This window comes from Trichechus manatus, unplaced genomic scaffold (genome assembly GCF_000243295.1).
Source record: "Trichechus manatus latirostris isolate Lorelei unplaced genomic scaffold, TriManLat1.0 scaffold00001, whole genome shotgun sequence".
NCBI lineage: Eukaryota > Metazoa > Chordata > Mammalia > Sirenia > Trichechidae > Trichechus > Trichechus manatus.
Window position 1 is genome coordinate 33,519,233 of NW_004443937.1, and position 14,166 is coordinate 33,533,398.

The 14,166-nt window shown below is 43.4% G+C and overlaps 1 protein-coding gene across 1 annotated transcript in view; it reads left to right on the forward strand.

The window, feature by feature from the left end:
• The window catches only part of CACNA2D3 (calcium voltage-gated channel auxiliary subunit alpha2delta 3), a 1,058,385-nt gene that overhangs the window by 698,789 nt on the left and 345,430 nt on the right, over window positions 1–14,166 (forward strand). The window contains exon 12 of the mRNA XM_004368627.2: window positions 12,169–12,247. Within this exon, the coding sequence (XP_004368684.1) occupies window positions 12,169–12,247 (79 nt within the window). The remainder of the gene's footprint in view (window positions 1–12,168; window positions 12,248–14,166) is intronic.

Sequence of the window (14,166 nt, forward strand, 5' to 3'; positions counted from 1 at the left end):
AAAAAAAAAACCAAACCAAACCCACTGCCCTCGAGTGGATTCTGACTCCTAGCGACCCTATAGGACAGAGTAGAACTGCCCCATAGGGTTTCCCAGGCTGTAAATTATTAGGGAAGTGATTGCCACATCTTTCTCCTGCAAAGCAGCCGGTGGGTTCAAACCACCGACCTTTCAGTTAGCAGCCTAATGCTTTAACAGCTGTGCCACCAGGGCTCCTTAATCTATAGATAGGGAGAGGCAAAGAGAGATGAACCGGTGTGGGGAGGATGTTAAGGAAAAAAGGAGGTTTCCTCGAAGGTTTAGAGTGGCAGACCCAAGACATGTCTTCGCAGCGTGCACACCCTGGGCCTCTGCCTGTTTCCTTTTCAGCTCTTTAGAGTCCAGACAAGGAGCAGCTTTGGAGGTCTCCTCTGAGTAAGAGACCTCTCCCTCTTTGCAGTATTAATCCCACAAGCCCATACTGTTTTGCAGTATTAATCCCACAAGCCCATACTGTTTTACTTTATTTGTTCCAGCTAACAGCATCCCTGCAATATGTTAGCCAATTGACAAGTGAGGAAAACAAGGCTTAGAAATGTCAAGTAACTCACCCAAGGCCTTACAGCTCATCTGGGGCAGACAGACCCAGATTCCAGAACTCAATGTGTGTAATTCTCAACCCTGTCTTGCTTCAGTTCCGGTTGCCATTGAGTTGATTCTGACTCATTGTGACTCCATTGTGTCAGAGCAGAACTGTGCTCCATAAGGGTTTTCAGTGGCTGATTTTTGGAAGTAGATTGCTAAGACTTTCTTCTGAAGTTCCTCTGGGTGGACTTGAACCTCCAACCTTACGGTTAGCAGCTAAGCATGTTAATAGTTTGCACCACCCAGGGACTGCTTTCCATGCAGTGATGCCCTTTGTCCAGTGTTACAAAGTGTGGACGAAAAGGAAAGACTTCCATAGAAAGCTTGCTCGAAATAGCAAGCATCACATCACTCTTTTAAGATGTGGTCTTTTTCCTGCCAGGTAATCCTGAAAACCATTGCCAACAAGTCAATTCCAACTCATAGCGACCCTATAGGACAAAGTAGAACTGCCTCATAGGGTTTCCAAGGAGCAGCTGGTGGATTGGAACTTTGGTTAGCAGCCGAGCTCTTGACCGCTGGGCCACCAGGGCTCGGTAGGCAGGTATTTAAATATAGTTGGCTTCAGTGTTTGCCTGGCTTCCACCTGGTATCAAGGGCCAGGCATCTGGGAAGAAACACATTGTAAAACCGATTATCCACCCATGAGAGGACTAAAATAAGGTACCATTTTCCTGGCTCCAGAAGATGAATCCATAACGACAAAGACCAGAGCTTCTTCATACTTCCATTTCTTCGTATTTCTCACTGAACTTCAGTGTAAAAAGAAGCCAGCAGAGCTCAGCACAGGGAAAGTAAAACTTCATCTGATTAATAGCAAAATAGAGAAGTATTTCCTTTAAAATGAAGTTGACAGTGAAGAACGGCTACCTCTGAGAAATTCAGGTATGTCCTACGATGACTTCCTTTGACTTCTGAACTTGGTGAAAAGCAGTGGCGAGAAGGCATTGAGAGTCTGCTATGCTTTGGGCACCGAGCCAGCTACCGTTGCCTCATTCTGCCCTCACGACAACCCTGTTCAGTCAATATTTTATCTGGCAGGATGCATGTCTAATTCATCTTGGTCTCCCCTCCAGTGCCCTGCCCCATGCCTGGCCCACAGTGGGTTCTCACAAAAGCTTGTTAAGAGGATGAATACTTTCCCGTGGTTGGTGATCTGGGAGGTTACAGTGACCCATTATGGAAAGATGCTCCTGCCTGTGTGTCCTGGGCATAACTGCATGCCAGTCTGCACTTGGACTGAGGAGCCAGCTGCTCTCTAAGATCAGTGAATGCACTGGGCGGGGTATTTCCTAGGTTTTTCCAGGCTACTGGCCCAAGCTGGTAATGTTGTTAGGTGCTGTCGTGTTGATTTCGACTCATAGCAACCCTATGTGACAGAGTAGACCTGCCCCCATGGGGTTTCCTAGGCTGTAATCTTTATGGGAGCAGATTGCCAGATCTTTTCTCCCGCGGAGCTGCTGGTGGGTTCGAACTGCCAACCTTTTAATTAGTAGCCTAGTGCTTAACTTTTGTGCCACCGGGGCTCCTAAAGCTGGTAATCGTATCCCATTATGTTTTATGTGAGTTTATTATATTTTCCTTTGTTTGCTCCTGTAGGCCAGATGTTTGCAAATTGTGGCCTGTAGTCCACATCTGGTCCTCTACCTATTTTTATATGGCCTGCAAGCTAAGAATGGTTTTTACGTTTTTAACTGATTGAAAGAAAATCAAAAGAAGAATAATATTTCATGACACGTGAAAGCGATATGAAATTCAGTGTCCATAAATAAAGTTTTATTAGAATAAAGACATGATCATCGGTTCACGTATCTTCTGTGGTTGCTTAAGTTAAGTAGTGTGAGAGAGACTCCATGGTGCACAAAGCTGAAAATATTTACTGTCAGGCCCTTTAAAACAACATTTTCTGACTGCTGCTTTAGACCATTCCTTTGGAACCAGAGGAAGGATGGAGCCTTCAAAGAGAAAGTCAGATGCTCTCTGTGAAATTTGTGCAATTTTTATTATTCAGCATCACCAGTGAAAGTGTCCCGGTGCTCTGAGGACTTGGGGCTGAACAGACAGTTCAGGAGTTCATCTTGGTGGGAGTGGGGTGGGAGTGCACCTTCCATAGTCAGGTGCCTCAGTGGGACCAGCAGTGCCTGGTCTTCTTTAGACTTCCCGAGGTGGTTATTCTCAGTCACATCCTTCACACAGAGCCCCTGAGAACCTCCTCCTGAAACATATACTGTCCAGTCATGAGAACTAAGGCAACCCATCTTGCCTTGGGTGTCTAGAAACTCGCAAGTAAATTTTGTGCGTAGTTTAACTATTTCATTAACATTTATTGGCCACATCAGGCCACAGGAGCTGAGACACAGCGAGCAGGACAGATAGGGTCTCTGCGTTCATTTACATTTCTGTTTGGAAAGAGGAACAGACGAACTCAAGTAAACAGACAAATCATTGACATAACTGCACATTGTGCCTAGAAGGAGGCAAATGGGTTGATGATGACAAGGGTAACTGGAGTGAGAGGGAGTTGGCCATGCAGAGTGGGCTGTGAGGAGCGTTTCAGGCAGAGGAAATGGTGGATGCAAAGACCCTAAAGCCAGAAGCAGTTTGCCAAAATTTTTAATCTCCCAGGGCATCTTAGCTGTGATTAGGAGTTTGGAATATATTCCAGGGGTGATGGGAAGACACTGGAAAGTTCTAAGCCAGGGAGTGACATGATCCCACAGTATTTTATTAAAATAACTATCCTCATTCTTTTCCTTTTTTCTCGCCTCTGAAAGGAGAGCTGAATTCTCATTTAAGGTTTATAACATGGCTATTTCCTAATTGTAAAGTTATTTTACCACAATGAATTAAAAAAAAAAAAAAGAAAAGAATCAGATGGGGGTCCTGTCAGTTTCATGAGATGCATCGTAAAAACTCAAGGTTTACAATGATGCCTATTCTGTATCACGCCTGCTAGCGCTTCCTTGTTTCTCAGTGTTGTGGACTCATTCCTGATGTGACTTATCTGGATCTTGGTACCCACTCAATCATTGACGAATGGCATGTAAATGAAGGAATGACTTCTTGCTCAGTACAGCATACATGTTGAATGAGGGACCCCATCTTGATTGTCCAAAGAACGCAATTTATTTTTTTAGGAATTTATAGTCCAGATATATAAGAAGCATATAAAAGAAGGGTTCTTAATCTGGGATCCATAGGTTCCTAAGGGATCCGGATCTGGGCTTTGGTGGGGGAGGTGCCCCAGACCCCATGAATCCTATTTGAAATTGTGAGTGTACAATCTTGGGCACCTTTGTGGGGAGAAATTCCGTAGCTTACATCAGATTCCCAGTGGATTTTGTGACTGTCAAGGGTTAATAGAAGTTGGAATTGTTATATCTCAAGTGTTACTCTGATTGTATTAAGGACTGTCAGCCCCATTCTCCTCGGTAATATTAAATATCAGTGTTGGTTTGTCAAAACTCTCCTGTAGGAAAAATCCTCTTCTACCCATAAGAATTAATTTCTTCTTCAGCAGAACCTCTGGTGGAGTTATCTATGGATAGAAGGTTTGGCTTTCTTCTGCTCATGTCATTTGCTTTACTTAAACTTAGATGTGTGGCTATGCAGTAAATTGTCTGAAACCCAAGTAGGGAGGCAACCCCAGCTGACTAGAATTTATTCTGACCTGTCCTCTCATTTCTTATCTCTTCTGATCTTGATCACATCCCCAGGGAGGTTGTGGGTGGATGACTCACGTTTTGAGTATAAATGACTTACTCAAGATCACTAAGCCAGAAAGTACAGAACTGGACCCATCTGGAACCCAGGTCTCCTGATTCTTGGCAGTTTCTTTTATGAAGTTGAGAGAGCTGGATAGTCTAATAAATTACATCGCCTTCGAGGATATTTGTAGCTTGGCTGACTTCTTACTGCTTCATTGATTACGTGTAATCCCCTCTGCTCCATTGTGCTACCTCAGGCCACAGTCTGTGGGTGACCCATAGACACCGCTCTCCTCTGCCTTAACAAAACACATGGTTGTGAAACCAGACTTCCATCTCCCTGGCCAGAGGATTGCAAATGGCAATTTCCTATGACCTGGGATATTTTTAATACCACCCATGAAGTACTAGGCTCTTGGGCTTGGGAGGAAGGAGATTATACAGACTTTCAGAGCATCCCCACAATGACAGTCCATTTTTCATAATGATCTGTGATATTCATTTCTTGAAATTTTATTACTTTTGTCATTTAATTCAATTTATCCCATTTTATTGGTGCTCAGGGCAGTGTTACCTTATTTGCATCTTATCCTCCTAGATAAGGATGTATCTTCTTTTATTATGAGCATGATGTCTTCTAGATTAAAGCAGCTTGCTTGACAGAACTGTTTCCATTGGAGGCAACCCTCTCTGATTCCACCTCTCCTCTTTCTGCATTTTCATGAAGATAAATACTGGCAGTGATTTATGAAGGATTCTTGTGAATAATCAGGTTCCATCCCTTGTCTTCTGCTTAGAGATGAAAGATTTTATTCAGAAATGCTCCTCTGTACCAGAAATCATAGAAATGAGCAAATAATAATGAAAGTTGGTTAGGAATGTCTTTCTTGGAGATACAAATTAAGAACATATTCAGTAGCATCAAATTGGCTTTAAAGCATGAAGACTTCGGGAGATCTCTTTGTAAAGCTAAAGTCATGCATCATTTCAAAAATTCCTGCACGTATTTTAGGGAATATTTGAGTTGGGCAGTGAGTCCAAAGGGACATGAGTAGGTGAGAAGACATGAAGGTGATTCCACATGCCTGGTTGTGGGGGCTGCTACTTAGCTGAATTGATAGTTAGACCCATGGATATAAACATCCATAGGTGCTGGAATGATGCATTTAGCAAACGTCATTTACACATACAACCCATGTGACGTACATGTTTTTAAAGGTGGAAAGACTGAATTTTTAGTTAATTTTTTTTTTGTTTTTTAAGAATGCCCTCTTTCTCTTTAAAATTATAGACTTGTTTATTTGGAATTTCCTGAGCGCCCTGTCCCCAGCTCTTTCCTCTGCATATAGGAGCAAGAGTGGAGTTATTTTAATCTTCAGGAGCAATGCTTTGGTAGGAAGACCCAGCTTGGCGGGTTCAGTTCTGCCCTTTACTGTGGAAAGAAGAAAGTGCATTTGGCTAATCCTGCTTGCCAAGTCGAGCTGGTGTTTGGTATTCCTACCCTCTTCTATTGACACAAGCTTCTTTAAAAATGTCATTTTGATCTAGCTCTTTTATTTTTTGTAACCACCCACTGGACTGTAAATTCTTTGAAATTTAACCTCAACCCCTGGCAATATATAGAAGCAGCATTCTTGGAATGGCTCCAGTCCCAACCCCCTCTCCCCCCAACCCTCACCCGCCCCAATGATTTCTTAATTCCAGGTTCTACTTCCTTTGCTCTCCTTGGTGGTATTTTTCAAAGTGTTGGCCTAGGACCACCTGTGTAAGATCCATCATGGACAGGTTTCAGAGGAGTTTCCAGGCTACGACAGACTAGGAAAAAAGGTCTGGTGACCTATTTCTGAAAATTAGCCAATGAATACCTTACATAGATCACAAGAAAATATTGTCCAATATAGTGCTAGAGGAGCCCTGGTGGCACAGTGGTTAAGAGCTTGGCTGCTAACCAAAAGGTCGACAGTTCAAATCCAGCAGCTGCTCTTTGGAAACCCTATGGGGCAGTTCTACCCTGTCCTGTAGGGTCGCTATGAGTCAGAGTCAACTTGACGGCAGTGGGTTTGGTTTTTTGGTTTTATGGTGCTGGAAGATAAGACCACTAGCTTAGAAGGCACTCAAAATGTATAGTGGCCACAAAAATGGACTTGAGCATACCAACAATTTTGAAGGTGGCACAGGACCAAGCAACGTTTCATTCTGTCGTATGTGGGGTCACCATGAGTTGGAGCCAACTTAACAGCAATTTACAGCAACAGCAAAGGACTACTTAATCTGAACCTCTGGAGAGTGGGCTCAGTGATTCTGTCTTTAAGATGGGATTCGAGACCCTTGGTGATTCTGTTGCCCAGTGAGGTCTGAGATCTGAGAACTCTAATCACCTTGTGCAGAGCCACTGTCATCTCCCCCCTGGAGCATCACAGTGGCCTCCTACTTGATCTCTCTGTTTCTACCCTTACCTCTCTCTGACTGTGTTTCTCAAACTTGGATATACATTGGAATCTCCAGGGGAGGATTAAAAGTTGGGTCCTGGCTTCAGAAATTCTGATTCAGTTGTTCTTAGTTGAGACCTCAGCATTCAGAAAGGCAAGAGCTCCGTGGGAGAGTTGAATGGGGAGCCAGGTTGGACATAGCTGTCCATGGTTTGTTCTCCACCCTGCAGCCAAAATGACCCTTTTTTACAACACAGTGCGTCAGATCATGTCAGGCTTCTGCTCAGTCCCTCCTGGGGCTTTTGCTCTTGCTGCAAGGAAAGCCTAACGGTGGCTCCCAAGGGCCCATGTGATCTGGTACTCATTGTCTCTTCAAGTTCATGTCCTGCCACCTCTCTGTTTGACTCCACTCCATCCTCCCTGGCTTCTTCAGTATCCCTCAAACGTCGCTGTCTCGGGGGACTTTATGCCTTCTCTTCCCTTCATCTGCAACACACTTCCCCACTAGCCATATGGCTCACTCTCCTTTCTCATCCAGATCCCTGTTCAAATATCACCTCATCAGGAAGGCCTTCCCTTCCTCTCTTTCTAAAATAGCAGCTCCATCACTGTCCATCCCCTTACCTGCTTTATTTTCTTCATAGGATTTATTCCAGCTAATAAAGATTATATATAAATTTGTTGCTTATTTTCTGTTTAACTCTCGTGAAAACGTAAACTCCTGGTGAGTTTATTTGGTTCACCATCATATTCTCAGTACCAAGAATGGTTCCTGGTGCGTAGTGCGTGCTCAGAAGTTACTTGTGACGGAATGGATGATGAGCTGCTGCTCAGAACTATCTCAGAAGCACAGGGCATTGTGTGTCTCATCTTCATCATTGAAGGGAGACGTGCGGGCGGCAGCAGCCTGCTGTCTGGCTAAGCAATTGCCCTATTATGGCTCCACTAGCAGCCGTTTTCCTTCTCCTATTTTAATGGCTGCAGAAAGGAGAGAATTTGATTCATTATCTTTACAAACTCAAACTACCTGTATTCACCTAAGGTCAAGAGGAGCGGTGCCGCTCTAAGTTACTGATGAGAATTGCATCTGCAGGGGTAGGAAGCGTAATCTGTTTTTATGGAAAAACTGGATTGAGTTTTTTGTTTGTTTCATTTGGGAAATTTTATACTAAATAGATTAAATTAAATGACTTTGAACTTTGAAATGTCTCCATCCTAACATTTTATTAAGCTTAATTGGATTTGTAGAACATTTAAAGACCATTCAAGCTTAAATTGGAGATCAAAATGAATATGTTGGTGCAGATTTTTTTTTCTCCGCCAGCCCTGCCTTTCTTTTGCGTTAATGAGCATTGATGAGAGTGGTGCCTCCCCTGCCTGGAGATGGTGAATGCAAAGGCTGCGGCTTTCTGTGGCGCTTTGGTGTATCCTGATGACTGGCCTGGTCTGAACTTGGCCATGGCTCCTTCCTGTGATTGTCTGTGCTGTGCACCTGGCTTTCGGGACCACCCCAGATCCTGGCTCTGCTAATGTTCCTTGCCACATCAGAAAGGAGGAGGGCTCAAGGCACAATTGTGAAAGTTTGTTTGATGGTACTTCTTAGGGAAAAAAAACCTCTGTTTGTTGGAAAGTAAACCTATCAGGTTATAGAACTGGTTAATGATGGAAAGGAGGAGCAGTTTGACTTTGTTGGAGCCCTGGTGGCGAAGTGGTTAAGAGTTCGGCTGCTAACCAAGAGATCGGCAGTTCGAATCCCCCAGCTGCTCCTTGGAAACCCTATGGGGCAGTTCTACTCTGTCCTGTAGGGTCGCTATGAGTCGGAATCAACTTGATGGCAACAGGTTTTGGTTTGGTTGACCTTGTTTGGTTCTGTTGGCCTCACAGAGGTTTTACACTCAATTAAATGATCAGTAGAATAAAGCAGCCCTCCCTGGAATATGCAAGGGTGGGACTTAATTTCCACACATTATCTCTTCTTGTACTTGATTTCCACTGCTAGGTTTATTCTTCCTGTGTCTGTCAGGATTGTTCAGGAGGAAGTAATGTCATTGCTTTATTCTCCTTCAAAATGATCTGGTATTATTAAAGCAATACTTGTTAAAATAAAAGTTTATGAAGTAAAAAGTCTAAGTCCGTTTTTAAAAAAAAAAAATGGGATTCTACGCCCCACAGTATCCCACAACTAGCTTTTTTTTCCCCTTCCCAGTTTATAGTAGATGTATTTCTACATAGCTGCGTGGCATTCTGCTACATGAACGTACCATTAAATTTTTAAGCCTGTCAGCTGTCTGTAGACAGTTAGGATGGAACAGTTTCCACCACTGCAAATAATGCTAGAGTGGACATCCTTGGACATTTATCATGGTGGATTTGTGCGAATACTGAAACTGCATGTTAGGACTTCTAGAAAACATACACTCTGCAGTTCCTCATACTCCTGCCACCTCCTCTCACCTTCCTTACTTGCTTGGCTCTTGTAGGCATTTTATTTGTTATCTCAGCTATAAGATAATTGCCTAGAGGTTGAATTACTGGGTCAAAAATTACAAATACAAAGTGTTATCGCTATTATGAAGTTGCTGTCCAAAATATTTTATACTTTGGAGTAAAATGTCCTTTCTTTCTTTCTTTTTTTTTTTTTGGCCGATTGAAAGACATTATTGTGAGGGATGCAGGGCGTAGACTTAGCAGCATTTGATTATGTTTATTTTATAGGAAGAGATGCAACAAGCTACTTTCATGCCATTTCTCCTCAGATAAAGAGGCCAGTCCGTTGGGAGCCAAGAACCACATGTAAATGGAAATAATGAACAGGGTCAGATTTTCTATCATAAGCAATAAAATAAAAAGACAAACCAACAAAACAAATATAATGCCTATAAGTCCCTTAGCATATTACCTGCCACAGGGGATGGTTCTGGTTGTAGAAGCCACAGTGGCCGTAATAGTTGGGACAGCAGGTGGTGGAGGGGTCTCGGTGCTGGTTTTCATTACTGTGATTGTTGTTAGCAGGATTATTCTTGCACAATCATGTCTGGTCTGGAGTTTGGCGCATTTCTACTGGTTTTCCAAATGGGTTGCCATCTTTTTAAAGCAGGAATGGTATAAGCTTTGCCAGTGCTTCACAGCATTGTTCTGGAGTTTTAACTGTGACTGAGAGAGAATTCAGTGTATTCTAAGGGTCTTCATCTGGACAGCAGAGGAGGCTAGCACACACAGGAGCCTTTACTCAAAGATAAATGGGCTGCTTTGTGGCCAGTCTTTGCCTACAAAGAAATAGACTTATGGCCTCGTGTCCTGGGATCTATCTCTTATGCTTTCTCCTTGGCTAAAAGCCAGTGCAAATTTTTATCGGTCTAGTGTTTTGCTTCTAAATAGCTTAAGTGTGCAATTATAGGCAAAGGTTTATGGAAAAAGCATGGCTCTGATGTCAGGAGACTTGATTCCAGTCCTGGCTCCCATGTGCACTAGCTCTGGGTTTTGTTCCTGGTTGAGGTTTTCTCCAAGGGATTGAGGAGAGACCCTGGTGCTGTCCCGAGATGTCTGAAGACCTCTCTCATGAGATGGGGCCTTTCTGAAACTCAGAAAGTCACTCTACTTAAGTGGGCCTCAGTTTCCCCTAAATTAGGGGTCTGTAGCTGAATGCCTACAGTGGCCAAGTGGGAAAGGTGAATGGCAAAAGCATCTGTTTGTGGGGGGAGTCAGCCACCACTGTCAGCTACATGATGCTGAATCTTGCCATTTTTTTTTTCCCAAGAGAAGCCACAATCTCCCAATTTAAAACAAAAGCTAAACACCACCCTTCCTCCTACTGTGATACTAGTGGGTACAGTGTGGAAAAGAGCTGGGGGAATGAAGAGAGCCAGAGACGTCTATGGCTGCACACCCACCCAGGAAGGCCCCTTGCTGGAGCTGTGATCCCAGTGAAATGACTGCCTTACTGAGCACAAGTGAGGACAGACTGAGGGTATGTTATGAGAACGTGCAGTTAAACATCTCTTTAAGTTAGAACCAAACCATCACCAAAAACTCAAGTTCTCAATCGTAACACCCAGATAAGAGGATATTCATAATGAAAATAAAGTCTTTGTAGATATGTATTCATTCATGAATTGAGTTGTAACACTCTGTCTGATGAAGTAGACACAACCTTTCCTTGCCCCTGGCAAATGGACAGTCCCACAGACCTAACGACACTGGTATTAGTTAACAACAATTCTGATAAAGGCCCTAAAGGAGCAGTAGGAGATGCTACTAGAGAAAATAGCCGGGTGCCTGAGCCAGGCTGGATGAGCTTAGAGGATATCAGCTCGTAAAATCTCTGGTGCCACATGTCGGGAATTATCCACCTAATGCTGTGCCTTCATGTAACCCAAAGTGGTGGCCAGGGTCCTGTATTTGGCCTGGTGAGAGAGTTTTTTTGGACTGTGTAGTGTTGATCCACATAGCATTTTAAATTTAAAAGGTTTTAAGTCTTAACTCTTTCTTCCATCTAACCTTCAAATACTACTTTGGGAAGTGGGCGGAGATGTGCTTGGTTTCAGAGAGTCTTAGCCTCATAAGAGAGAACTGAGAAAGCACAGAAAATGAGACAGCCGGGGTTTGATACGTGTTCTCTGGTCTTCAGGATGCAAACACCTTAGGAGGACTAGAGTGTCCCCATTGATCTCTAGGCCACAGGCTCTGCCTCTCCTCTCAGTTAATTGGCTCCTAAAATCACACCAGACAGCACAGATGGTACAAGAGTGCCCACAGCCTGTCCTCACCATTGAGCGGAAATATCGAGGGTCTTTCCACCAAAAAACCTACTGCGTTGAATCAATTTCAACTCATAGCAACCCTATAGGACAGAGTAGAGCTGCCCCATAGGGTTTCCAAGGCTGTAATCTGTTCTGAAGTAGACTGCCACGTTTCTCTCCTGTGGAACAGCTTGTGAGTTCGAACCGCTGACCTTTCGATCAGCAGCTGCTTAACCACTCTGCCACCAGGGCTCCTGTGAGGGTCTTTCAGTGGTGTTCTAATTCCCAACAAGAGCACATGCCGCACTTTCTGTGAGAATGAGGGTAATGGTTGCAGTTTTGGTTCAGACCTGGATGATCCTTGTCCATGTGTGGAGCAAACCCAGGCCCATGATGTTGGCCGTTTCCCATTTTGAGTTATTCTCCTCTGTCGTGAGTTACACACGGAAAAACAACCACCATCAGTGCCATATGGTTTAAAAGATCAAAGCCCCCCAGTTTTGAATATATTTCTTGCTGACTGTACTTCAAATGTCTTAAATATGTTCCTGCAGATGGGAAGCTTGGAGCATTAAAGAGGTAAACCACATGTGCGTGAGCCGTGCATGTGGTTTGCGCGGGATGGTGAACAGTGAATACCGCTCACCCGAGTGTTCGTCTTCCTTTCAGGTTCGCATCTTCACATACCTCATTGGACGAGAGGCCGCGTTTGCAGACAACCTCAAGTGGATGGCATGTGCCAACAAAGGTGGGTCTCCCCAGTGTGCTTGGCTCTGAATAGCTTCTTGGTTGCACAGAAATTGAGACAGTCATGAGAAGGTGGAGTGTTGTAAGAGAAGGGTCTGAATTCTAAGAGATCTGGGTGTTTCTAAATGATTTATTGACAGACCTGTAACAGCTTCTCCCAAAATATGTTTATAAATTTGAGGACATAGTTGAGTGGAATGGTTAAACCTCTCCCTCTGCTGCTTCATAGCTGAGGGACCTGAGAAGAATCACTGTGGCAGAAATATTAACTGTTCACTGAACATCGATGTGCTCTCCCACAGTCACCATCCCGCTTGCATTTAGGCCAGACCTCAAAACTTGTTCTGGCCAATAGGCTGTGAGTGAAACCAACCTGAGTCATTTCCGGACTGAAGCATTTAAGAGCTGGTGTGGTGGTATCCATTGTTTATTCTCTTGCTTTTGTGAAGCTGCATGTCTCAGATGGCATAGTCACGGAATGGGGAAGCCTTCATCAGCCTGGGTCCCTGAGTGACTACGTGGAGCCAACTGCCTTTCTAATGTCCCTGAGCTCTGTATTCTGCCATCTGCCAACCCATGCTTGATATAGAGTGTGCACGATAAATAAACCTTGATGTTAAGCCACTAGGTAGGTTCCCATAGCATAATTTAGCCTATATGACTAATTCAGTTAACTTTAACCTGACAGTGTTCTAATCTTCGAAATGAGGATAATAGTTCCTCCTTTGATTCTTATTAAAAATAAGGATTAATGAGATGGTGCTTGTTAGGTGCCTAGTTCAGTCCTGGGACACAGTAAGTGTTCAATGAATGTTAGTTTTTTTATATTAATATGGGTTAATAAATAGGAGCCCTGGTGGCACAACAGTTAAGCACTCAGCTGCTAACCAAAAGAATGGTGGTTTGAGCCCACCCAGCAGCTGTGTGGGAGAAAGACCTAGAGATCTGCTCACATAAAGATTACAGCCTAGAAGACCCTGTGGGGCAGTTCTGCTCTGTCACATGGGTTGCTATGAGTTGAAAATTGACTCGATGGCACCCAACAACAACAACAATTGATAAATTATTCCCGATATCTAAGAATTTTGGAAAAGGCCAACATAATCAAAATTAAGCATATTTTTTCACTATAAGTTTGATATGCTTATATGTATTTTTAGATCCCAGGGTTGGTGACAGGGTATGTAGTGTTCCTACACTCATTTGACCGTGAAAGTCTTTTTCCACAGAGCATCTTGCTGGTAAATTCTTTTGTGGCACTCACTCTGGAAAATTTTAGATTAAAATAACCTGTAATCTATATTTTTGGTTTAAATACAAAAATTGAAAACTATGAATTAATTTCATATTTATTTTAAATTTTCAGTTAAACCAGAATTTATTGGATCCTGTATTGTGTTCCAGAAACAATGCTTTGGGGAAGACACGGGGAGGGAAGTAATGGGGGTCTCCAGTTTGATATACAGCCAAGAGGGCAAAGCATAGGAGACAAATAGTTGGTAGTCGATGCTCTTAACCCAGACTCCTTAGGTTCAAATCCAGCCACCACCATCCGCCAACCATGTGCAAGTTATCAGACCTGTCTGGGCCTGAGTTATATCACCTGCCCTATGTGGATGTCGTGAGCATGAAATAAGGGGTGAAGGTAAAGCTAGTATCTCAGTGCCTGACACATAAATGCCTCCCGTTATTATCTTGTATTGTATTGTCCTGTGGACTTGTCTTATCTCTCCTATGCCTGCATCTTGAGTGCTTTCACAGAGCCCAGTCTTAGTTGGAATGGTTACTACTTTGATGTTTGAAAAGTTAGGAAACTTACTATAAATACTAATAGAGTAAGTTATGTCCTGATGCACAGTAAATTGGTAATGATGGATTTTGGTGGTCTATTTTTGCACTGGTCTCCTAAACCATCCTTTA